At 37.0% G+C, this 26,990-nt stretch overlaps 1 protein-coding gene across 1 annotated transcript; it reads left to right on the top strand.

The window, feature by feature from the left end:
• The first annotated feature begins 1,485 nt into the window (after window positions 1-1,485).
• On the top strand, window positions 1,486-26,928 carry lonp2 (lon peptidase 2, peroxisomal). The gene is made up of 15 exons (XM_079875098.1): window positions 1,486-1,835; window positions 3,258-3,492; window positions 4,847-4,978; window positions 5,087-5,209; window positions 5,297-5,460; window positions 5,783-5,877; window positions 9,866-10,124; window positions 11,750-11,891; window positions 14,803-14,953; window positions 15,153-15,279; window positions 16,254-16,381; window positions 19,102-19,220; window positions 20,976-21,183; window positions 21,750-21,934; window positions 22,011-26,928. Exons 1-15 carry the CDS (start codon window positions 1,603-1,605, stop codon window positions 22,230-22,232), a joined length of 2,523 nt encoding a protein of 840 aa, XP_079731224.1. The 5' UTR covers window positions 1,486-1,602; the 3' UTR covers window positions 22,233-26,928.
• The last annotated feature ends 62 nt before the right edge of the window (window positions 26,929-26,990 follow it).

Here is a 26,990-nt window from a genome sequence, read left to right as displayed (position 1 = left end):
ACTCATCTCCACTACAAATAGGAAAAAGAGGCTACAATTTGCACGAGCTCACCAAAATTGGACAGTTGAAGACTGGAAAAATGTTGCCTGGTCTGATGAGTCTCGATTTCTGTTGAGACATTCAGATGGTAGAGTCAGAATTTGGCGTAAACAGAATGAGAACATGGATCCATCATGCCTTGTTACCACTGTGCAGGCTAGTGGTGGTGGTGTAATGGTGTGGGGGATGTTTTCTTGGCATACTTTAGGCTCCTTAGTGCCAATTGGGCATCGTTTAAATGCCACGGCCTACCTGAGCATTGTTTCTGACCATGTCCATCCCTTCATGACCACCATGTACCCATCCTCTGATGGCTACTTCCAGCAGGATAATGCACCATGTCACAAAGCTCGAATCATTTCAAATTGGTTTCTTGAACATGACAATGAGTTCACTGTACTAAAATGGCCCCCACAGTCACCAGATCTCAACCCAATAGAGCATCTTTGGGATGTGGTGGAACGGGAGCTTCGTGCCCTGGATGTGCATCCCACAAATCTCCATCAACTGCAAGATGCTATCCTATCAATATGGGCCAACATTTCTAAAGAATGCTTTCAGCACCTTGTTGAATCAATGCCACGTAGAATTAAGGCAGTTCTGAAGGCGAAAGGGGGTCAAACACAGTATTAGTATGGTGTTCCTAATAATCCTTTAAGTGAGTGTATATATATATATATATATATATATATATATATATATAAAAGCACATAACAAAATTGCTAAAACAAACTCAAATTAAAATGAAAACTGAAAATATTAAAATAAAAGCTAATGAAAATATTAATGAATACTATAATAATTTATAAATAATATTAAAATTGCTCTAGTTCTGAGCCCTGTGAAGCGCTGGACCTTTAATGTCCTCTTTGGCAGTGGTTCTCAACCTTTTTGCTGTTGTCTGTTTCCTCTAAAAAGTAGAACAAAAACTATTCAGTAGAATAGAATAGAATAGAATAGAATAGAATAGAATAGAATAGAATAGAATAGAATAGAATAACAGAGAATAAAATTTGTGATTACAAAATTTTCCAAAATTATGTTCTTTAATATATATATTTTTTTTTTTAAACAGTTGTTGAGGAGACAAATTAAATTAAGAAATATGTTTACATATTGTACATTTTTATTTGAGCCTTTTGGGCATTTAGCTTCGATTATTTTAGTATATTTTCAGTCATTTTAGCAGCCACCTTGAAGTTTGCTGAGGCCCCCTAAAGGACCCGTTGGTTATGGGCCATCTACCTCTGCCAGTGCCGCGTGAATTCCCTGCTTCAAATGTTCCAAAAAAATGTTTTCTTCTGATTTTGCAAACTCGTCCCCAAAGTAAACACACTACCTAGAGAGAGTACACAGTGTACATTTGGCCGCGTTCCGCGGGGTTTCACAAAAGTAGGCGTTTCCGTTTGCACTCCAAAGATTGTTCTAGTTTACCTGCCGTAGTTCCAACTTCCTGTTTTCATTTGTCCCAGTCTGTCATACGATGAAGGTGTTCCTTACACCCGTAGTTCACTGCTAAAACTAAAGTTTTAAACTTTAAACGTCTATCCAGCCTTTGCACAATGTCATCCAACAGTGGTATTCAAATCCCCAGCCGGCTGCCTCTGCTGTGTACTCATGATGGAGTGCTGTTACCCGGCTCGACCATGAGAATCAGCGTCGACACGGCGAGAAACATGCAGTTAGTGAAGAGCAGACTGCTGAAGGGGACCTCGCTGAAAAGCACCATCATAGGGATTATTCCTAACACTAGAGACCCCGAGCACGACAGCGATGAGCTCCCGTCCTTGCACAGGTGTGTCTGCGCTGTCAAGACTGTCAAACCCGCTGCAGGTCCAGTGTGATGCAACTGTCATTGAGTTTCGAAACCATAGTCATTTATTATGCTTTTATAATACAATAAGTTACTTTTATTGTATTATTAACTTTATTTTATAATGTGTAAGTTTGATATTTACCCGAAATCTTTGTGGTTACATAGAAATGTTTGTACTGGTGATGATGACTGACATTGAGACACTATTTTGTATTCACTGAACTTTACCTTTGGGTGTTTTTAGTTGAATAATGTTCAAACATTAACCTACATGCCTGTTTATTATGTTTTTTTACATGCTAGAGACCAGCTATAGTAACAGTGTTTGTTTTCTAGAAAAATCGTTTGAGCTGCAGATGGACTTTAACCTTGCGAGTCTCTGCTCTGGCAGTGATCAATGGCTTTCCAGACAGGGTTTAATGTAAAACATGGACATATAAGAAAGGAACACAAGCCTGGAACTCATGTAAATGTAATAAAATGTTGAAAGTTCAAAAAAAAAAATATATATATAGTGCTGTGCAAAAGGCCACCACCAGCTTTGTTGTTTTAGCAATGTTTTAATGACCTCTCTTTATTAAGATACAAACAGAAAACACAGGAAATATGTACACAAAAAGTTAAAAAAAATCTGAACAAAATGGCTTCTTTAAGCAAAAATCATTATTTAGTGTGACCACCTGGACTTTTTCAAAGAAGAAACTCTCAGAAACTTCTCATAAGATTTTGAAACTTTTCTTGTTCTTCCAGTCCTTTTCCATTTAGGTTTAAGAGAAATACTTGCCACTTTAGGCTAAAGAAGCCATTTTTTCTGTTTTTTAGTACTGCAAACAAATAACCTGTATTTTCTGGTCATATTCCAATAAAGAGACTGTGAAATAATTATATATGGTCATTATACCATTGCTAAAACATCTAATGGTGGCCTGAGACTTTTACACAGTACTGTATATATATGTATTCCTAGATAGGTGTACTTTATTACATACACCTTCTAGTACCGGGTTGGTCCCCCTTTTGCCTTCAGAACTGCCTTACATCTTCATGGCACAGATTCAACAAGGTTCTGGAAACATTCCTCAGAGATTTTAGTCCATATTGACATGAGCATCACAGTTGCTGCAGATTTTTCTGCTGCACATCCATGATTCAAATCTCTCGTTCCACCACATCCCAAAGCTGCTCTATTGGATTAAGATCTGGTACCTGTGGAGGCCATTTGAGTATAGTGAACTCATTGTCATGTTCAAGAAACCAATTTGAAACCTACAATATCACAAATTAGATTTGACAGAAAGCAAAACTCAGGGCTCAATGCTTAGTTTAATGTCTAATCTGTTTAGATTAGTTTAATCTGTCTTCATAACTTTTTTTAATCTGTGCTTCTGTCTTCTGTCTCAGTATTGGCACAGCAGGACTGGCAGTACAGGTCGTAGGCAGCAACTGGCCAAAACCACACTACACACTGCTCATTACGGGCTTGTGTCGCTTTCGTGTGACCCAGCTGCTGAGAGAGAGACCTTTCCCCATGGCAGAGGTGGAACAGCTAGACAAACTGGAGCAGTACACCGAGGGAGATCCGGCTGATGGAGAGCTGGGAGAGCTGGCACAGAGGTTCTATCAGGCCGCTGTACAGGTCAGCAGTGTTTGTGCTGTGATTCTGTTAACAGTCTATAATAATAACTTTTTCCACACGTCACAGATATTATTCACTTGATACTCCTGTGTATAATATAAGATTAAGTACGATTTTGTAAAAGTTTTTGAAAGAAGTCTCTGCTCACCAAGGCTGCATTTATTTGACCAAAAATAAACAGTGTGAAATATTATTACAGATCAAAGTAACTGTTTAATGTTTTTAAAAAAATGTAATTTATTCCTGTGATGGCAAAGCTGAATTTTCAGCATCATTACTCCAGTCTTCAGTGTCACATGATCCTTCAGAAGTCATTCTAATATGGTGCTCAAGAAACTTTTCTTGTTACAACCAGTCAAAAAACTTTGATCATTTTTTTTTGTAAAAACCATACTTTAAAAAATTTTTTTTAAATAGAAATCTTTTGTAACATAAATGTCTTTACTGTCACTTTTGATCAATTTAATATGGAAGCTTGTTTCCACCATGGAATAAAAAATAAAAAAGGATACTGTGACTTTTATCTCACAATTCAGACTTTTTTCTCGCAGTTGCAAGTTTACGTCTCTCAATTCTTACTTTTTTTTTCTTAGAATTGTGTGTTATAAAGTCAGAATTGTGAGATATAAACTCGCAATTCTGAGAAAAAAGTCTATTTTATTTCCTCAGAATTGGACTTTATAACGCGTAATTGCGAGTTTATATCTCACAGTTCTGAGAAAATAAGTCAGAATTGCGATATAAATTCACAATTGTGAGTTAATATCTTGCAATTCTGAATCTCTCACAGTGGTGAGAAAAAAAGTCAGAATTGTGAGATAAAAAGTTGCAATTATCTTTTAAAAAAAAAATTTCTGTGGCGGAAACAAGCTTCCATAATTAAATGCGTCTATGCTGAATAAATGTATTAATTTCCTTCAAAAAAAAACTGACACCAAATATTTGAATGGTAGTATATAATATATATAATTAATTAATTAATTAAATAATCTTATTTATTTACCTACTTTTACCAAATACCTCTTTGAGGAATGATAACCAACATTAGAATTTGATCATTTTTTTTGATAAATTCAAATAATGGTAATTGATGGCAGTCAAAGTTTTCAAAAAATATAAAAGCTGAAGATATGTTTAAAAAAAATCAAAGACATCATTTTTGCATGACTGAAGAAAAGATGAATGGAATTGTGAGTGTTTTTCTCATTTGGCACCAATCATCTATACATCTATACAATCATTTAAACTGAATGAATATAAAGGCTTCATTCTTTGCCAAATGATACAGAATGATTCATTGCATGTAGGCTTTTCATTCAGTGTATTGACCGTGTTCTCTGGCCTCTTTGTCCAGCTGGTTGGGATGTTGGACATGTCTGTGCCTGTGGTGGCTAAACTCCGGCGTCTGTTGGACAGTCTGCCTAGAGAAACCTTACCAGATGTCCTGGCCTCCATGATCCGCACTTCCAACAAGGAGAAACTGCAGGTGCGACAGTGCACGGTTCTAGAGTCAGTACGACTTACAGAGTCCTAGTGTGATCGTGCACCATGTTTAAACCTTTCTAAAAATGTTTTCTGAATGTGCTGTTGTCAGGTGCTGGATGCAGTAGACTTGGAGGAACGGTTTAAGAAGGCCCTTCCTCTGCTCACCAGACAAATTGAGGGGCTCAAGTTACTGCAAAAGACACGCAAACTCAGACCTGATGATGACAAAAGAGTAGGCCAACATTTGTTTCTCTTTTTGCACAGTCACCTTCCTCCACAACTTTATGCTCTATCACAGAGTTCTTCTCCTTTCTCCTAGGTGCTGGCCATCCGTAAAGGTGGTGTGTTCCCAGGTCGTCAGTTCTCGCTGGATGAGGAGGTGGAAGATGAAGATGGTGATGACAATGTTTTGCTGGAGAAGAAGGTGAAGGCAGCAGCTATGCCAGAAGCAGCTCTGCGCGTGTGTCTCAAGGAGCTCAGGCGGTATGTACTGGTAATTTCAGACAAAACCACATTTCACAGCTGCCTACGCACTATACAGCAAGGGACTTTTGCAGTTGTTTTTAGACCGATTAAAATGAAGTCAATATCTTTACAGTTTAATCATTATTTTAATGAATAGCACATTCATGACTCCCCCTCCTGAATCTACCCAACATCTTAAGAGAAATATGTGTGTGTGTGTGTATATATATAATATTATTATTATTATTATTATTATTATTATTTATTTTATTTTTATTTATTTTTATTATTATTATTATTATTATTATTATTATATTTATTTATTTATTTTTTGCCACAGATTAAAAAAGATGCCACAGTCCATGCCGGAGTATGCCCTCACCCGGAACTATCTGGAGATGATGGTAGAGCTGCCCTGGAGCAAGAGCACAACAGGTATGAAAGCTTTCTAAAATAAAATGAAATAAAATGTATTTGTATTTTTGTATACATACATTTTTGTTTTTGGAGTGAAGTTTCCAAACACCGTTAAACGCTAAAGATTAATCATTACAACTATCATAAACTAACTATTATAAGCTATTATTAAATGGCTTGGTTGAATTCTAATGTAGAATGCGGTCTGTTATTTCTTGATAACAGACCGCTGCTAAGTATAACACACCGTTGCCATGAAAAACAGAGCGTTGCTATGGACACAGGATTCTAACCGTAGAGACGGAACGGACTATTTTCTTTAGCGGAAGCAATACAATCATTTTTAAATCAATAAACTCCTTTTTAAATCAATATTTTGTGTCAGATTATTGATTTATTTGGTAGGTAGCCATGTAATAAGCGGGATAATGTAGAGCGAGGCGGTTGTTATTGCGAATACAACCCCTTCAGACTGATTCCTGATCAGCCTGTCGGGGTTGTATTCGCTATAACAACCGCCTCTCTCTACATTATCTCTTACTTATTAACTACTATTGCAACTAAACCTCAAATTATTATAGTAGTATATTTTATATAATGCAAAATATAATTTAAGTATGTAGTATTATATTATTAAATTAAGTCAAAGTATAGCATTATTTATTGTAGTATTTCTGTATGTTAAAGGGATAGTTCACCCAAAAATGAAAATTCTGTCAGTAATTACTCACCCTCATGTTGTTCCAACCCCGTAAGACATTCGTTCATCTTCGGAACACAAATTAAGATATTTTTGATTAAATCTGAGAGTAGTGTCTTTTCACGTAGTGTTTAAGCATAGCGCGTCTGTGTTGTACGTCACCACGTATCACACATGACCAGCGTCGGCCAATAGTGAGCCTATGTGGTGACGTGCAACACAGACGCGCTACGCTTAAACACTACGTGAAAAGACCCGAGGCCCAGAAAGAAGGAAATGAAAAGTGGAATAAAGTCGTTATTTTTGTTTGTTTTTGCGCACAAAAAGTATTCTCGTCGCTTTATAAACTTAAGATTGAGCCACTGGAGTCACTTGGACTATATTAACGATGTCTTTAATACATTTTCTGGGCCAGCAACTTTCAGTCCCTTAGAAGCCTATGGAGGAGTGAGACAACTCTCAGATTTAATCAAAAATATCTTAATTTGTGTTCCGAAGATGAACGAATGTCTTACGGGGTTGGAACAACATGAGGGTGAGTAATTACTGACAGAATTTTCATTTTTGGGTGAACTATCCCTTTAATTACCCCATGTTTAAAATAAAATTTAGTAACTATTTGTTTAACAATTTTTAATTGTAGATATATTGTATATTTCTAAATGACATATGCTAATGTTTTACCAGTGTTTTGTACACTACAGTTCAAAAGTTTGGGGTCGGTAAGATTTTTAAATGTTTTTGAAAGAAATCTCTCATGCTCATAAAGGCTGCATTTGTTTGATCAAAAATATAGTAAAACAGTAATTTTATTACAATTAAGAAAAAACATTTTCTATTTTGATTTTTTTAAATGTAATTTAAAAACTCCAGTCATTACTCCAGTCATTACTCCAGTGTTACATGATCTTTCAGAAATCATTCTAATATGCTGATTTTGGTGCTTAAGAAACATTTATTATTATTATCAATGTTGAAAACAGTTGGGCTGCTTAATATTTTTTAAAAGGTGATGCATTTTTTTCCAGGATGCTTTGATCAATAGAACATTCAAAAGAACAGCAGTTATTTGAAATAAAAATATTTTGTAACATTATGAATATTACAACTCTTAATTTTTTATTAATTTAATGTCATTTGTGAATAAAAGTATATTCATAAAAACAAAAAACTGACCCCAATTTTTGAACTGTAGCGTATATATACACTAATGTATAATAAACTTTTTGAAAATTAATTTAAAGAAATGTAATAGTTTAATAAAATTTTCGGTAAAAAAAAAAAAAGTCAAATTTAATCCAAAATCTGTTGTCTTGAGATTAATTTTTGATAACATCTTTGTAGCTTTTAATTAAGCTTTTCATGTAAAATCAATCAGAGAGAATGCTTACACTGCTTAGCCATCAGCAGAGGGAGACTTTTACCACATTTTGTGAATGAATTGCTCTGTCTACTGTAGTGGTGCAGAGGCATTTGAGCTGTTTACACGTGTTATTCTTGTCATGTTCTTCATGGCCACATGAGGGACTCTGAGAACTCCAGTACAGTACATGATCTTGCCAAGCATAGCAAGAGTTTTGGACCATATGTTGAGAAGCATTAAACACCTTTCTATTCATTCATTTTCTGTGTTTTGTTTTCTATTATTATCTCATGTGCATGATTGCAGCTATTTCTTTTTGTTTTACCAATTTTACTGGCACACTTAAAGGCATGTAAAAAAGTGTATGCATTACCTACTATCCTAAGCTTATAGCTTGCCTTGAAATATGATCTCTGACTATCTACAAAGGGCTCAAAGAAACATGCACATGTGATTGAATGCTCTCATACACACACCTCTGAATTTCCCTTGCTCGATATGTCTCATGTACATGAAGTGCATTTCACAGTCTTTTAGACACAGTCTTTGAGCTCAGCACTCAAGGGTGGGTCAGCATTAGAAGAAAACTGATTTAGTGGTTTAGATCAGCATCTGAAAGCTGGGAATAGAGAGCTCTGCCCTTACAGGAATGTTCTCCTGTAAATGTAGAATTAGACGATTCATGATTTGTGAGAACCATAAAGAAAATTCTGTGCCCAGTTTAAGTTTACTTTATGAGACAGCTGCACATACGTCTGTATCTTATTACATGAGGTAGTGGAGATGCATATGTCTTTGATAAAATACTCACATTCCTTTCCCAATTTTTACATCATGCGTGCAATCAAGGGCTACAATAACTGTTTAGGGTCTGCAAGATGTTTTTTGAAAAAATGTCTTTTATGTTGACCAAGGCTGCATTTATTTGATCAAAGATACAGTAATATTGTAAAATATTATTACAATTTAAAATAACTTTTCTATTTTAATATATTTTAATATAATTTATTCATTTGATGGCAAAGCTGAATTTCGAGTCTTCAGTGTCACATAATCCTTCAGAAATCATTCTAATTTCCTGATTAGGTACTCAAGAAACATTTCATATTATTATAAATGCTGGAAACAGTTGTGCTGCTTAAAGGGATAGTTCACCCAAAAATGAAAATTCTGTCAGTAATTACTCACCCTCATGTTGTTCCAACCCCGTAAGACTTTCGTTCATCTTCGGAACACAAATTAAGATATTTTTGATTAAATCTGAGAGCTGTCTCACTCCTCCATAGGCTTCTATGTTATTGAAACTTTCCGGCCCAGAAAAGTTAGTAAAGACAATGTTTAAAATAGTCCAAGTGACTACAGTGGCTCAACCATAAGTTTATCAAGCGACGAGAATACTTTTATACTTGAATACTTTTTGTACGTCACACGCATCACACACGACCAGCATCGGCCAATAATGAGCCTACGTGCTGACGTACAACACAGAAGCGCTGTGCTGTTACACTACGTGAACTAACTCAGAAGAAAATGAATAGTTGAATAAAGTTATTTATTTATTTTTTCAATAACATAAAAGCCTATGGAGGAGTGAGCCAGCTCTCAGATTTAATCAAAAATATCTTAATTTGTGTTCCGAAGATGAACGAAAGTCTTACGGGGTTGGAACAACATGAGGGTGAGTAATTACTGACAGAATTTTAATTTTTGGGTGAACTAACCCTTTAATATTTTCGTTGAAAGCGTGATACATTTTTGTGTATAATACATGTTTTTGATAAAATGTCCAAAAGAAAAGCATTATTAACATTATAATTGTCTTTAGTGTCACTTTTGATTAATGCAATGCATCCTTTCTGAATAAAAGTATTAATTTCTTTAAAAAAAAAAAAAAATCTTATTATACTCATTATTTTAACTCTATAACATTGTTATCTACTTAGATTGCCTGGACATCCGTGCAGCGCGGGTGCTCTTGGATAATGATCACTATGCCATGGAGAAGCTGAAGAGGAGGGTGCTGGAGTATCTGGCTGTGCGGCAGCTCAAGAGTACCCTTAAGGGGCCCATACTGTGTTTTGTAGGACCCCCCGGTGTGGGAAAGACCAGCGTTGGCCGTTCCATCGCTCGCACACTGGGTCGAGAGTTCCACCGCATCGCCTTGGGGGGAGTCTGTGATCAGTCTGACATCCGTGGCCACAGGTAAGAGGTCATCATAATGATAGGAGACTCAAAGTCTGATCTTCAAACAAGCATGGTACATGATACATATAGTCTCAGTGTCAGACTGCTTTGAGGAAGAAACTGTAGCAGGTCAAGTCCTTTTGTCTGCTGTTCTTGGCCAGAATAAGCTGTGTGGACCAGACTTCATGCTGGTAGTCGAAAGTCTGACTGCACGAAAAATACACACTCCCGTGCAAAAGTAAAAATAAAAAAATGTTTTTGAAAAGAATTATGTTAAGCTCAACAAGGCTGCATTTATTTGATAAAAAATGTGTAATATTGCGAAAAAATTATTACATTTTTAAAACAACTGTAATCCTGTAATGGCAAAGCTGAATTTTCAGCATCATTACTAGTCTTGTGTCACATGATCCTTCAGAAATCATTCTAATATGCTGATTTGGTGCTCATAAAATAGTTGTTGCTTAATGTTTTTGTGTAAACGGTGATACATTTTTACAGGATTCTTTGATGAATGGATGTTCAGAAGAACAGTATTTATTTGACCGACTTTTTGTTTTATAACAATGTAAAAGTCTTCACTGTCACTTTGTCACAATTTAATGCATCCTTGCTGAATGAAAGTATTAATTTCTTACAAAAAAAAAAAACCATAATGACCTTAAACTTGTATACTATATAAACAAAAAAGGCTATATTTCCACTGCATTGCTAAAACCCTGTGACCCAACCCTCATGTTACTGTGATTAACCCGGGTGTTACGTTACTAATCCAAGATCCTTCAGACGTTTAAACCTCAAGCCAGTCAAGCTTTGTTTTGCAATCAAATGGTGAGTCATAACCAACATGTGAAGCATGCAGTGATATAGATGTGTCAGACTGAGGTGTCAGGCGATGATGAACCCACCAAAGAGACGTGATGTAGTGACCCTTCAGTGACGAGAGAAACTTTAAACCTTGACCTGCATTGTGATTTCTTTTGATGTTCCCTTTGATCTCGTCACTATAGAAACTAGAAGGTGATAACATCATGACACCCTGCAGGCCAGGACGAGCTTCTTTGTTTTCTGATTGGTCAATGTCAAACTTCACACCCTCCTACGGAAAATGTGTCCTCTTACAAGACCTTTCCCCATAAACTCTCTTCACAACACATTTCTTTAAAAGAGTCTGCATTAGTTTACTACAGTAGAGTGTTTAAAGTTTAATGACAGTCTTACACCCACTAATGACTGTAATTAGGGCACAACTCCATCCTGTCTGTCTTCGTATCCTGCCTATTTGGTAGTTCAGTTGGACGAAATGCTACAGTTTACTGTTTTCGACCCCATCAGATGCACTCAAGCGCCATCCAGCAACATTGTCAAGACGTAATTCATTTCATTTTTTAAAATTTTAAATGTCATTTTTGATCAGCTACGAAGCCCACCAATTATGTTCCAGGAGCAGGAACACCTACTGACAACCGTGACCTGTGACCTGAATAGAACTGCATCAAAACAGTTGCAAGATTGTGATCTTTTTTTTGCACACCTACAGATCTTTTTTACTTCCCTTATCATGTTCCACTCTATCTTTTACCACTCCCTCTCACTACTTTTTTTCTCACTCAAACTTTATCTCCATGTGTCTCCGTCCTCAGACGCACATACGTAGGTAGCATGCCTGGCCGCATTATAAATGGACTGAAGACTGTTGGAGTAAACAATCCTGTCTTTTTATTGGACGAGGTGGACAAACTTGGGAAGAGCCTTCAGGGAGATCCTGCTGCCGCCCTGCTGGAGGTGAGAGAAACTACATGTAGGATACAGTACTGCTACTTGCCTTGACCACAGTCTCACACTAAGAAAATCTTAATAAAAAAAAATTAAGTTAAAACATAGGGAGCTATAAAAATAAAGTTTGCTTGGATGAAAGGTTGGATGGATGGATGAAAGGAAGGAAGGAAGCATGGATAGAGGATGGAAGGCTGAATGTATAGATGTTGGCCTTATATAAGTGGAGGGATAGATGTACTGTGATATGATTTCAAATTGAAAACTGGAGATGGAATAGTGTAAAACCGATAGATTTTTCTGACAGGGCAGGTCGCTCTGTTCCAGAATGGTATTACCCAGACTCACTGCATGACATTATATGCCAGGATACTGAAAGATTTTTTTTTTTTAAATGTGTTCATGTGTGGTCTACAAGATAATTTTGCATGCAAGGTTAGTGCTTGCATACCATAGGTTGTAGTTTGTTGTACTTTCTGTACACAAGATCACATCACCATTTGCATACACTTGATTGCACATGAGCCAGTTTGTTTCCACTGAGATAAATATCCAAATATTGTCCATGGATGCTCTGAACATCTATGCATGTGATCTTATCTCTTGGCATGACATACTTTTACAATAATTCAGAAGGAGAGAAATGTATCTTACAATTTCACCAGAGATCAGCAGTCTGCATCGTGTAATCAGAAGATCGCCACTCAAAAAGCATCCAGGGAGTGACGTTCATCTCCTACTGTAAAGCATGTGAGCCCTTTCATTGAGCTTTAGATAGGATCTGGAGATAGGAAAGTTCATCACAGGGCGGACGTGACCTGACAACAAGCTCTGCAGAAAGCTATGTGATTTAGTTTGTCACAGGCTGAGAGTATACACGCTTTATTTAGGGCAGCATTTCAAAATAAATACTTTAAAGGCGATTGTTTATAGCTATAACGATCTTGTTTTAAACTCTTAACCCTGAGTATTAAAATTCGGCACATAACTCATCTCATGTGTCATACCTCATGGTGCATCTCGGAGAGGTGTTATTACTTGACTAAAGGCCCCTTCACACAAAAGCTCATTCATCAGCTGGATAAAAATCGCTCTAAAAGTGATTCCAATGATATCGTTCGACTGTGCCATTATAGTAATAGTTGAGGTGTGGACTCTGCTTTTCTTTTCTTATTTTTAAAACTATATCTTTATGGTTATGGTTATAGTTATCGTCCTTGGTGTGAATGGGTCTTGAACAATCAGACTTACGATTTCCTTTTTTTTTTTTCTTCAGTTTTGTCAAATACCATTGTGGTTGTGTAATTTAATTCAATATGTGTAGATTTAAGGTGCTGTCACATTAGTGCAATTTTGTGGGCAAAAAGATCTATTGTCTGTTATCAATACTTTAGTGATGTATGAAGCACAGCTCACACAGAAGGTACTTTCAAACCAAGCAGCGTTCTGTTGGTTAACGTGATGAATCCTCGTGACCAACTTGAACCCGCTGCGAAATCTACTTTGGAAAAACTTTCGCCCTAAATCCCTGATTGCGCTGATTCCTGTTGAAATGCTTGTGAGTTAGCAGTTTGAAACAGACTCAGTCAGTGAATCAATCAAACCAGTTACTGACTCCTTCACTGAACAGGGAGTCATTTGTCCACCAAAGCATTTTTTGGCTGGCTGAAAATTCCAGGCACTCTTTTGAAATATTTTTCATAATATTGTGATAGCCTGGAGATATCATATGGTATAGACATGGATACTCAAAAGACCAGCAGTATTAACTTTTCCTTCATTGTTTGTTCAGTCATTGTACAATAAGAATGTGATGGTTGGCGGTATGATATTTTTCCCGTCCCTCCTTCTCTGTAATTGGACGGCAATCTTATAGACAAATGGTGCGTTCTATTTATCCTTGGAAGTGGGAAATTCCTAGTTGCCAGTAGGAACTTTTAACTGGAATGCCCTCTCAAGTCCTATCAATCCTTGCGACTGGAAAACTAGGGGGAACCGCAACAACCCGGACTCCAATATGGCTACTCAGTGCATCAACCATAGTGAAACCATTGTAATATGTTTGTCTATGTCTCAATAAACTCAATGATGCACACAGTACTATCCAAACTCTAATTGTGGACATGATACTTTGGCATTATCTGTGCAAAAGGGTGCTTTTTTATGTATTTGTATTCCGAAAGAACAAACATAGCAAAGGTTTGTCTGGATGCATGCGTCCATCTTAGTTTTCCGCCCCGTGTCCTGGAACGCGGTGAACTTGGGTGTGACATTCCCAGCTCCGACATCCCTCTTTCAAGGTAAATGGAACGCAGAAAAAGTAAAAAAAAAAAAAAATTAAACTCTTGGTGGCTAGAAAAACAAGCCAAGCGCAATATTTAGCGTGGAATAGACACTCTGCTGGCTCCCATAGCAAACTATTGAAAAAAGCCGGCTTGTGAAGAAATGCTTTGGTGAACACTGATACCATGATAAAGTATACTTCAGATGCATGAGCCATCAGTCAGTTTACTGACTAAATGTTGATTTGACAACATGTAATTAAAGATTAGTAATGGTGTTGTAAAAAACATTAAAATATGCTTTTAATTAATTGGTTAATGTTTAGCATTTTAATAACAGAGTGGAAGGGAAACTTTGTTTGGAACTGTATGATGATATGTGAATCCCTAATAAAATAATTAATAAAGACCGTGTTTGTTTTGTCGATGTACCATCCAGTGCTGATTCTAACTGAAGTGGTTTGAGGAGGCTGTTGCTATGGTTACCTCCTCAGGCTAGAGCAGTCAAAATCATGAGAATCATGATTGAATTATCAACAGTTCATCATGAGATCTATTTGATGTGCACACTTTAACTTGTAAATCTAACGTTTGTGTTAATACCTAAATTTGTGCAAATGAACTGTGGTCATTTTCAGGTTCTGGACCCGGAGCAGAACCACAGCTTCACCGACCATTACCTCAACGTGCCATTTGACCTCTCGCAGGTCCTCTTCATTGCCACCGCAAACACCACGGCCACCATCCCCCCTGCCTTGCTTGACAGAATGGAGGTCCTCCAGGTGCCAGGTCAGAGTTCAATATCGGACAAAAAACCACAGCAGGACGTGGCATTGATGATGTGACATTTTTAGTGATTAATTCCTGACTATTTTAACATGAACTCAATTAAGTCTATCCTACAACTGAGCAGATGGTTTTTGCAGTTGAATACTTGATTAGTTCATTGTAATTTGTGTTCTGAATATCAGCATGTGTGTCTCATTAGGGTACATCCAGGAGGAGAAGGTAGAAATCGCCCATCGGCACCTGATCCCTCATCAGCTGGAGCAGCATGGGCTGACCCCGCAACAGCTCCAGATCCCACAGGACACCACACAGGAGATCATCAGCAAGTATGCACAAACTCACACGTTTTGTGTTCTAAAGAGGTTCAGGCTGATGACGGCACTTTTAACCCACGTGGAGGACAGAAGGACAAGATTAAATTGTTCAGACAGGAGCAGTCATTGTCAATTAAGAACTAATCACACACACTAACAAATGAATCCCCATCTCCATCCACACACTTGTATTTGGAAGTTAACATGCCATATGCTTTGACTCTGAATGGTGAATATATTGGTGATATGATCAACAGAATGAGTTTCTTTGTAATCACCAATAAATCCACTGTTACGTAAATTAAAATGAATAAATAAATAAATGCATATATATATACACACATATAAATACATATATACAGTAATATATATACATTATAAATTCAATAATATATATGCACACACATATTAGGCCTATGTAAACACAAACTTTTATGTTAGATGCGATTAATCATGATTAATCGATTTGACTCCACTTAAAGCAAATGAAAATATAAACAAATAACAAAAATAGATGGCAAACTGAAAAAAAGAGCTGAATTTTTTTTGCATAGCATTTCGAGTGGAAATAAATTGAGTAAATTTGAATGCATGTGCAATATATTTGAATGTGTACATTAAGGCTAGAAGGGAGCATAACATTTCAGAGAATGTAGCCTCTCACTGCTTAGAGAGATTATAAGGTGAAACAGGAACAGTGGGCAGTTTAGGTCACAACCAGGTCTCCTCCTGTAAACTAGATCCTCTGCTGTCTCACTCTCTCCTTCAAAACCATATCTTAAGACAGGCTGCCAAACTTCTCTTCTAAAAGTCTGTAGTCCACCAGGGATCGTCAATTAGAGACATTTGCACAGCAAACTAATTAATTACCTCAGAGGTTGCTAATTTGGGGATGATTATCTGCTAAAAAGCAATCAATACATGGCCCCGGCCCAGCAGTGCCAGCAGTAAATGACAGAAAGATTTGTGTGTGAATGTGTTTGTAGGTACACACGGGAGGCAGGCGTGCGCTCTTTGGAGAGGAAGATCGGGGCCATCTGTCGAGCGGTGGCTGTGAAGGTCGCTGAAGGTCATAGGGTCTCTAGAGCAGAGTCCCCCACGGAGCAGCTTGCAGGTAAAAGTGGGATTTTTTTCATCTCACACATCATTGTAGTTTATGGCTGGAATTACAACAGCTCCCCCAGGCTCTGCTTCAGTCGTAGACTCTGGATTGATGGTAGTAGCCTTTGGGCAAAGATAAAACTGGAACCACAGTGTGTTCTTGTCTTTGATGCATCCCGATGGCTATCTCCACCAACAGTGAAATCTGATTGGATTAAAATACTGCACCACAATAGCTGCACATTACATGGTAAGTATGTTCTGATTGGCTAGGATGACACTTTGTGCAGTATTTTGCTTTCTTTGAGAACAGGAAAATGTACATGTTGCTGGAAACTAGGCTTGCTGTGATAGTCGGTGTTACACAGTGTTCACTTGCATCACTTGCACAGCCCCCAACTGTCGTTTCGATTTTTTATAGTAATAAAAATAATTTGGTTCAGTTAGACAACAGACACTACGATTACTTAAAAACTGAACACGTCTGCTCAAAGCAATGCACAGATCAGCAGCAGGAGTAAGATTTCATTTATCACATGATGAGAGTGATGCGAGCTGACTGATGGTGGAAGATTTGGTTTCAGAGTGAAATGTATAAGCACCTATTTGATAGGCGGCATTACCAATGGAAAAATGTCATCATCATCACATCCCTACTGGAAACATGTTGCATTACCTAACTATAAAACACTTAATATGAAACACTATTCAAAAACTTTAAATGAGTCAAAAAATCTGGCAAGATTTAGCCTTTTTGATCTCGCTTGGCCATTTAACGGTTGTAGTAGTTCCCCTTGTGTCGGCTCCACCCTGCGATTTAGATATATTATTGGCATCTGTATTGTACTTAAAAATCCATATAATGATGGACCACTAGTCTCGCAGCTGGTAAGACACTTTGTAAGGATGTATTTAATTCAAGAAGTGTATCGTGCTTCGCTCCCCAACAGCAGCAACTCAGGAATGGTTTAGCATTCTGCCACATACAGACGGCTGACTTCAGCACAATCCATAACACATACTTACCCTTGCTGTGCCACACAGACAGAATCAAGTACACACTACCTCTAGATGTGTGTTCAGACTAAAGAGCACGTGTAGGAAACCCATGCTGAGAAAATATCTAACGTACAGTCAGTAACACTAGTCTCGCACATTATGAGAACCTCAGCACACACATTCACATACTGGTCATCAATCTCTCTAAGCACGGGCCCCCAGAGGGGTGGAGGAGGGTAAAGCGTGCTAACAGACGGCCTTAGAACCCCCCTTCACCGTCCCGCTGCAGCTGCTCCTCTGTAACAGAAGTAATAGCCCAGCCAGTTAACGCTCTGTTTAGATTCTGATTTACCCCAACTCTGTTTCTCAATCCTCTCCTGCATGGCCCATGTGTGAGATGAGATTTAGAGAGACGAGGGTCAGGGGTTCTTTTTTGCTTTGCTTTATTTTGTATTCAGTTTCTCAGACTCTGTCTGCTGCTCGCTGTAGCAGGTGTTATTCCTAGTCTTTACATCATGACAGCTGTCGCATGTGCTTCCTGCTGTTATATCCACTCTCTCAGAACATTTCGGCCCTCTTATAGTGTGCATTAACCTCCTAAGTTACAGGGAAATGAAAGAATCGGTTCGTCAGGTAGCAGAAAGTCTTTTTAAAGGTGTACTTTTTATTTGTGAAACACTATTCAAAAACATATGGAATATGCCGTGGATGCAGCATCAGGCAAAAGTTTTCAGTTACTAATAAATAAAGCAAGTAGAATTTGGCTGGTCATGTGACCAACATGCACGTCCTCATGAAGCATCCTGCTCCATATAATTGATATAAAAATGCAGCATAATTTTTTTTTAAACATTTTTGTAAAAGCGCTATTCATTGTCTAATGTGTAAACTAAATTAAAAATATTAAAATAAATACTTGTAATTAAAAGTACCGTACTTATTCCACCATTATAATATAATATAATATATTTTCTTATGTTTAAATAAAATAAAAATGAATTAAATTAACAATAATAATAAGTATAGATGATAAATATAATCATTTGTGCTTTTTATTGAATTTAAAAATTAAATAACAAAATTATACCAAAAAATATGCAGGGACTAATCACTTACATTAAGACCAGTCACCTGCAATAATAAAATAAATATGAGAAATTCTGTAAAATTCTGGATTGTCCTGTACTGTCTTGGTTTATGCTAGTAGAAAATAAGGTGAAATAAGGTTAAAAAAGCAAACTTTTTTCCCTAGAATAATGTGCACTGATCAATCATGCACAATAAAATCTTAAACAACAATTTAATTATATCTTTCCTCAGAATGGCATATGCTCTTTCCTTCTTTGTTCTTCAGAACATGATTCTCCTCCTTTGCATGTCATTAACAGTCTAGTCACATGACTTGTGGGCAGCAAGGGGCATGTACATAAATGTATGTCTTGCCAAGGGCTAATACACAACACTCGCTTTCAGAAAAATAGACACACAAACATACTCTGTAAGTTAAATACACCCTAAAGCTGCTTTCCTTATTACATTTTTTTTCCCCTCTTGCAATTCACTTTTCTAAATATGCTTTTATCTCTGCTTAAATGGAGTTTACTTTTAGTTCATGGAATGTCAAATCTCTTTTACATTGACACCAGTTTTAAAGGTTTAAATTGAAGAAAACCCTAGAATTCCACCAAAGTTTTCACCAGTTTCCCACCTTTTCTCTCTGCCTATATCTTTTAGACCAGAATACAGAGAACAAGGTGGAGGATTCTGGGATAGCGGCACCTCCAGAGATGCCAATCGTTATTGACCACATTGCGCTTAAGGATATTCTTGGACCGCCACTCTTTGAAATGGAGGTTAGTATTAAATAAATGCCAGAAAGCTTCTTAGTTGTGTCCTAAATGAGGCACTATAAACTCTATATACTCAATTGTGTAGTGTATACGGTTATTTTGTCAGTCTTAAAGTGCACTTTTTCTTTTTGGGATTTTCAGTGTGAACACTTTATACTACAAACTGGCACAGAATAGTGCATTAGTACGCACATTGGGATGCACCTCTTTTTGTGTCTCTGAAGGACATTTTTAATTATTCTTCATTTGTCCACCAAGCTGTCGGACTGTTCGCGCCTCAGCCCTATGTGTGCTGTTGTGTTTCTCAGAGAAGTGCTCTCTCCTCTTAGTAATGGAGGCTGCATTCCTGCCATGCCTATGGGGACGGGACAGGGGAAGACCAGAGGCGGTCATAGAGCAGCCTGTTTCAGTTCTACTGAACTATCACACACATCATCTCCTTCAAACCCTTGTGTTAGCATTCAGCTTTCTGCAGTTAGTTTACCAAGGATACAAACAGGCAAAAGCTCACTTTTTTGAAAGGGACATGTATAAAATCAGGCTGTCTGTCTGTGGACTTCTTTTTTTAATGGAAAAAAAGTTCAATCTAAATGAGCTGGAAATAAAAATCAGAAGAGCTTGCTGTTCTTTTCTGCATTTAAAGATATGGTCATAAGTTAACATCAGTTCTCTCTCTCTCTCTCTCTCCCTATATATATAAATAAAAATAAATACATGTACTGCGTTAGATTAAATTGGGAAGGGTCATAGCACTTGCATATTGTTGTCCTATTGTTAGTTTAACTGCTTCTATTGTTCTCATTTCTAAGTCACTTTTAAGTCAAATTTCTAAGTGGTAAATGTAATATATATATATATTATACATTATATATAACTAACAGTCAAAAGTTTTGGATCTGTAATATTTTTAATGTTTTTAAAAGAAGTCTCTTCTGCTCACCAAGGCTGCATTTATTTAAAAAAAAAAAAAAAAAAAAAAAAAAAAAAAAAACAGTAATATTGTGAAATATTATGACAATTTAAAACAGCTGTTTTCTATGTGAATGTATAGTTAAGTTTAAATAATGAATTTCTCATTATTATCAATGTTGAAAACAGTTATTTACATTTTTAATGCAGGATTCTTCAATGAATAGAAAGTTCAAATGAACAGCATTTATCTGAAATAGAAAGCTTTTGTAACATTAAACACTACCGTTCAAAAGTTTGGGGTCAGTAAGAATTTTTATTTCATTTTTTGGGGGGAAAAAATTAAATCAATACTTTTATTCATCAAGAATGAATTAAATTTATCAAAAGTTACAGTAAAGACATTTATAATGTTACAAAAGATTCTATTTCAAATAAATGCTGTTGATAAATGCAAGATTGATAATAATAATGTATGTTTTTTTGAGCATCAAATCAGTATATTAGAATGATTTCTGAAGGATCATGCGACACTGAAGACTGAAATAATGCTGAAAATTCAGCTATGATCACAGGAATAAATTACATTTAAAATATATTAAAATAGAAAACAGTTATTTTAAATTATATGATCTTAATATATCATAATATTTAACAATATTACTGTTGTTGTATTTTCAATCAAATAAATGTAGCCTTGGTGAGCAGAAGAGACTTAAAACATTAAAAACATAAAAAATCTTACCGATCAAAAACTCTTGACTGGTATATATATATTTTTTTTTTTTTTTTTTTGCCATGTTGAGATAAGCATGTGAAGTATGTAATCAGAGCTGTATGTGTTTGTAGGTCTCAGAGCGACTGACCCTACCAGGTGTGGCAATCGGGCTGGCCTGGACTCCTATGGGTGGAGAGATCATGTTTGTGGAGGCCAGTCGTATGGAAGGAGAAGGTCAGTTGACCCTGACGGGACAGCTGGGGGATGTCATGAAGGAATCTGCCCATCTAGCTATCAGCTGGCTCCGCAGCAATGCCAAGACTTACTTCCTCTCCAGCGGTAAGTAATAGACATTGACTGTCCATACACATGTATACTACCGTTCAAAAGTTTGGGTTGCATTTATTTGGTAAAAAAAAGTACAGTAAAAACAGTATTTCATACTGTGAAATATTATTACATTTTAAAACGACTGTTGAATTTACTCCAGTCTTTATGATCCTTCAGAAATCATTCTAATGCTGATTTGCTGCTCAAGAAACATTTCTTATCAATGTTGAAAACAGTTGTGCTGCTTATATTTGTGAAAACTGTAAAAAAAAACAATGTCAGGACTTTTTAAAGGAATATAAATAGCATTTATTTAAAATAAGTCTTTTATAACATTCCACTACTGCCACTTTTAATCAATTTAATCCATCCTTGCTGAATAAAATGATTGATTTCTTTCAAAATAAGAGATTACTGACCTCAAACATTTGTATGGTACTGTACTTACAGCAGTCATTTACAGACAGAAGTTGTGCTTGACTCAGCTTTTAGTTCAACCACATTTTATGTTCATAGTTGACTGAGCGAGACTGATTTATCACAGTGTTTGTGTCTTAATGATGATGTTGTTGTAGGCAGCGCTGATCCTCTGGAGAGCACCGATATCCACTTGCACTTCCCGGCAGGGGCCGTTACTAAGGACGGACCCTCCGCTGGTGTTACCATAGTAACGTGCCTGGCCTCTCTGTTGAGTGGGCGTCTGGTGCGCTCTGATGTGGCCATGACCGGAGAGATCACTCTGAGAGGACTGGTTCTGCCGGTGAGGAACCTTAAACCGTTCATCATCAGAGATGTTGAATGTCTGAGCTGACATGATATATCTTGTCTCTCTACAGGTAGGAGGTATAAAGGATAAAGTCTTGGCCGCTCACCGGGCCAATCTAAAGCGCGTTATCATCCCCAAGCGCAACGAGAAAGATTTAGAGGAGATCCCAGCCCATGTGCGAGCTGATCTGGATTTCGTTTTCGCCAGCACTCTGGATGAAGTCCTGAATGCGGCCTTTGATGGCGGCTTTCCCTCAGCTGTCAGTCATCCACAAGTTGTTAGTAAACTCTGAGACTGTAGTTGCTAGATATGAAGACTCTTTTTCCTCACAGAGGAAGTTGAACACTCAGCACTTAGTTTGTCATCTTTGTGCACTTATCAGCTTTAGGTGCTTGTGCTCTAATTCACTGATTTAATAACCTCTAATTTAATAATAGAGGACTGAGTATAATTTTGTTCCTGTAGAACTGACGACAAAAGTTGATCTGACAACTTTGTGCTGCCTATACTGTAGATAATTACACTAATCCAGCTTTATTTTTTTGGAAAGTTGTGATTTAACCAACTATTTAGTGATCCTCATAAAATGAATTAGACTAATGAATATCAAAGTTCTTAAAAATGAAGGCTGGAATATTTTAACTTTGCATGGTTTGTACTCAGGAATAAATTTGATCTTTGAAATTTAGGTTAGCATCAAATAATTGCCTGAAAACTCATTGTGTCTGTACAGGAAATGTTTCTAGAATTGGTTGCACCTTCAAACCATCAATCTTCCTTTGTGTATGAATTTACAGTCTCTATTGCAGTGATGATCATTTAATAGCATAAAATAGTCTGACCATTTATATTTAGTTAGATCAGCATTTTTAAACGCATCAGAGAAGTTCTTAGGTAAGAGTTTCCTCTAAAAAACCTATTCACAAAGCTTCTGAGACCAACTTTTGCTAAGAAACCGAAAGAAATCTTAAGCTTCTCCAGCTGGAGAAAGGGTGGCGCTGACCTCATTGCTATGGATGATGTCAACACGCTTACTAACTATGCCCACAGTGATTGGCTGATAGGGGAGGGGTCTCTGTCAGTGATTTAATCACAGAAATATTGCAGAATGAGGTATCATGTTGCCATATTCAAATATAGATTTTAAAATGTAGGCAAAGTATCACTAATTAAACAAGTATATGTTCAGCTAATTGTCAGCCTCTTACATGTCTGCATCTCGAAAGATTGCGGAATAAGCAGCAAATGTTTTATAGAAAATGTTCTGGGGAAGCGCGTTCAAATGGTCTATCTCTATCCAATCAGCTCGAGAGGAGGCATGCACTCTATACATGTACAATATATGGGGGAGTACTCTGGGTTTGGGCTCGATTCCGAGCTCGGAGCCCTCAATCCCCTCTGACAGCATGCCAAATACGCTTATTTTACTCTTTTACTCGATCATTTGTAAGTGTGAACTTGTGAAACTGCCACACGTAATCAGACTTTATTTTATTTTTTATTTTTGGCTTTTTGCCTTTTTATGATAGGACAGTGAGTAGACAAAGCGAAGGGGTCACAGGATCGGGAGAAATCCAGGAGCCGGAACTCGAACTCGAGTCACTCGACGATAGGACATTATTTTCGACTTGACCGCAATGTTGTATTCTCTCTATCATACACTGCATTTTTCCTGTACATAAATGAACCTTTATGTTATGTCATTGCAGATTAAAATCTATAAATTAAAATATTTATTGCATTTATGAAGAAAAGGCTCAGCACCCAAGGCTATCACCTATTGCCTCAATGGTGTACAGGCGTCTTTACAGGATTGCCGGCAACAGTTAATTTAGAATTGCTTGTGATTTGGTCAGTAATTTAGGAGTCCTCTTGACTACCCCTAACTTTTAGCACTGAAATGCTTTGTGAAAAATGTAGGAGTCCTAAAATTAGGAGAGACACGCCCATTATTTTTTAAGAGTTTCTCCTGAATCAAGTTAAGAGCTACTTTTAGCCTTAAGATGTTTTGTGAATACGGCCCAGATTAATAAAAATGATTTCATAGTTTTCCATCATTTTACATTTATAATTTACAATAAAAAAAAAAATCACCAGTGTACTATTTGTCTGTTCTACCAGGACAGACGAAATGCTGTAGAAGCAGTGGTGTTCTTGACAACTAAACCATGTATTGCTGTATTTGTAGTTGTCATGCACATGATAATTTGCTATGCTATACTGCAAACAATGCTGACATTTTAGCTGCGTTTGGGAGTTATAAACCGTTAATGCATTCTTGTTCTCAATGACTGTAATACCTGCATGACCGCTCTAGCCTGAAAACAGAAGGCATGTTTGGAAATGTCAAAAGATGTAGACTAACCACTTTCACAGAAGTCGGTCGGTTCAACATAAAGGGTATAGATTTGTGAGAAGCCCTATTTCCCACACACTTTGTTCTTGAAACATAACCTGTTTTTAAGCTAAAGTGTGTAGACACAGATATAGGCTATTTCTAGGTTGATCTTCCCAAAAAGAATAAATGCTGCATTCTGACTAGCAACATTGCCTCAACCAATGGCATTAGTTTGGGGTTGGACCATGTTTGTCCAACCAATGGAAAACAGAAATGAGAATCATTTTGCAACTCCAAATGATGATATTAGCGACACAGAAATGACACATTTCAGCATTTAACGTTGAGGGAAAATCCTCCCAGGATGTTCATGTCATTACCAAAACATCTAAAGCAAGAGCACAATACATGTCATTATATTTCCTCTTATGGTACTACTAAGATCAGAATTAGAGTACAGCAATAACTGCCCACTTTGTCTTGGTTCTGTATGTTCATTTTCTCCATTAAAGGTTGTATCAGCGATTTCAGGCCCAAACATAAATGATCACATTCATCTAATCTTTCCTAACGATCCGCTAGCTGTCCGCCCCATAAGCATGCCGTCAAAAAAACGCGTCTCTGTAGGCAGCCTAGGCTCTGAGATCTGCACACAAAAACAGTTGGTTTCACCACCACTCAAAACCAAAATAAATAGTGTTCCAACCAATCACCGACAGGGGTGGGTGTTGTGAGATTTTGCGCTCGTGCACGGCTGCACTGCATTTATGTTTGGGCCTGAAATCGCTGATACAACCTTTAAGATTTCAAATACTCCTAAAAGTTCTAAGTAATGAACCACCTAGTGCAGATTAAACGACTTTGAAATTAAGCAAAAAAGAAAAAATTCAAACAAACACAAACCTAAAGGTGCAGTAAACAATTTCTGAGGAACGCTAGATCAGACCAAGCACCACAACACACTTGTAGCCAATCAACAGTAGGGGGCGTGTCCACTCATGCATTTTCTGTTCTTCCATGTCATTAGTTCGTCAACTTCGCACTATTTTTTGTAAAGCATTACTTTGCTTCACTTCTGCTTTGATAGAGACACCGACTCTTGAATTGCGTGTTCATGCATTTTGGGGGCGGAGCAATGAAGGTGTTTGGGTTGATTTAAAATGTCAGCAGTTTCTCAGAAATCGCTTACTGCACCTTTAATTTCTATTGAGAAAATTAACTTTGCAGCTCATGAAGCATTGCATGACAGATTTTTTTTTTTACATTTTGCTATTAAACAATATTTTTGAAAAAAAAGAAAGGTTTAAATCAGACTAAAATATTTACACTAAAACACCGCACTTACAGTTGAAAGGTTTCTAAGGTTTGTTAAAAAGCAAGTTCCCTATTATCAATCGCGCTAACGTGGACAATGCAAAGTAATGATGACAAAACATCTAGCTGGTAGCGCGTTGTTTGCTTCACCCATTCTCACCCATTAGGAGAAGGGGGAAACAAATAAAGCCATCATCACCAACAGCTGTAGCTTAGAATGAGGAGTGAGAAAATGGGTATGAAAAAGATAGATTTATTTACTGGCAAAATAGAACAAAACAAACAATAAAACAAATAAAATTAGAGATCAGGACTAGCAACAGTACAATGTATCCACAGAGATGTTTGGCTTTGCTTCACCCTATCCTTGCAAAAAAAAAAAAAAAAAAACAGAAATACAGACATACAAAGAACAACAGCAACAAAAATATTGACTTACAAAAAGAGAAAAAGAAGACACTGAGATCTTCTGAAGAACAACACTATCTACAAACACTGAAGATTAGCCACAAGGTTACAACAGCCTTTTCATTCCATTTCCTTATAAGTCATTACAAAATGATAATTATGACAATATCATTATAATAACTGTAATAATTGCCCCTGTTCCTAGCCTGATATTCAGTGCAGTGCTTAATCCACTGTTTGTAATGGAGGGCTCCCATCTCAGGAAACAAAACTTGTGATCTCATGCATACTGCACAACTTCAATCTAACCGTTAAAGAGTTATTGATATTATAACAAAAGAAGTGTGGCATTGATAAAAAAAAAAAAACAAAAAAAAACAACTATTTTTACAACCTGGCTTGATGTGCGTGTGCCAAGTTATGAAACTATCCCTTCAAAAACAAACAGGAGAAACACTGCAATGATAGGCAGAAACAAACAAGACCTCTAAAATGAAATCTGGACTTGTTATAACTAATCCAGTGGTCATGCACCAATTATCAGAACCTTTCTGTATCATACTCAAGGTAGGGAAAATTAGAGGGGGGAAAAGGTGTGGTGGTGGTGGGGGGGGGGGGGGGGGACATAAAACAAAACCTAATATTTGAACATGAACGTTAGTGTTTTATCTAAACTGAAATGTGAAACGTCTTGGGAAAATTGATCAACATTCCCAACCGCCATCCAGCTCTGCGTGCTGTTCCTCAAACCCCTTGTTCCAAATGCCACGTCTGCAAAGGTCCATTCCACATACGTGGCTTTCCTATGCCTTTGAGGGCAACGAATGTTGCTCTCAAAAATGTAGAATACATTAATTATTTAATTTATATTATATTGTAGCATAAAACTGAGAACCCCGGAGTAAAGTCAGGTTGGATGAGCGAAGCTCCAACCAATTACAGTTTTTTTGATGACTACTTGGAACGTACAACAGCAAAAAGTTCCCTAGG

Source organism: Squalius cephalus, assembly GCF_949319135.1.
Source record: "Squalius cephalus genome assembly, chromosome: 6".
Taxonomy (NCBI): domain Eukaryota; kingdom Metazoa; phylum Chordata; class Actinopteri; order Cypriniformes; family Leuciscidae; genus Squalius; species Squalius cephalus.
The sequence above is the reverse complement of the archived record's forward strand: the minus strand, read 5'-3'. Positions and strand labels throughout refer to the sequence as shown.

Coding starts and splice junctions, on each gene's coding strand:
- lonp2 (XM_079875098.1), top strand. CDS start 1,603: ATGTCATCCAACAGTGGTATTCAAATCCCCAGCCGGCTGCCTCTGCTG. Junction 5,210..5,296: donor GACCTGATGATGACAAAAGA/GTAGGCCAACAT, acceptor CCTTTCTCCTAG/GTGCTGGCCATCCGTAAAGG. Junction 11,892..14,802: donor CTGCTGCCGCCCTGCTGGAG/GTGAGAGAAACT, acceptor GGTCATTTTCAG/GTTCTGGACCCGGAGCAGAA.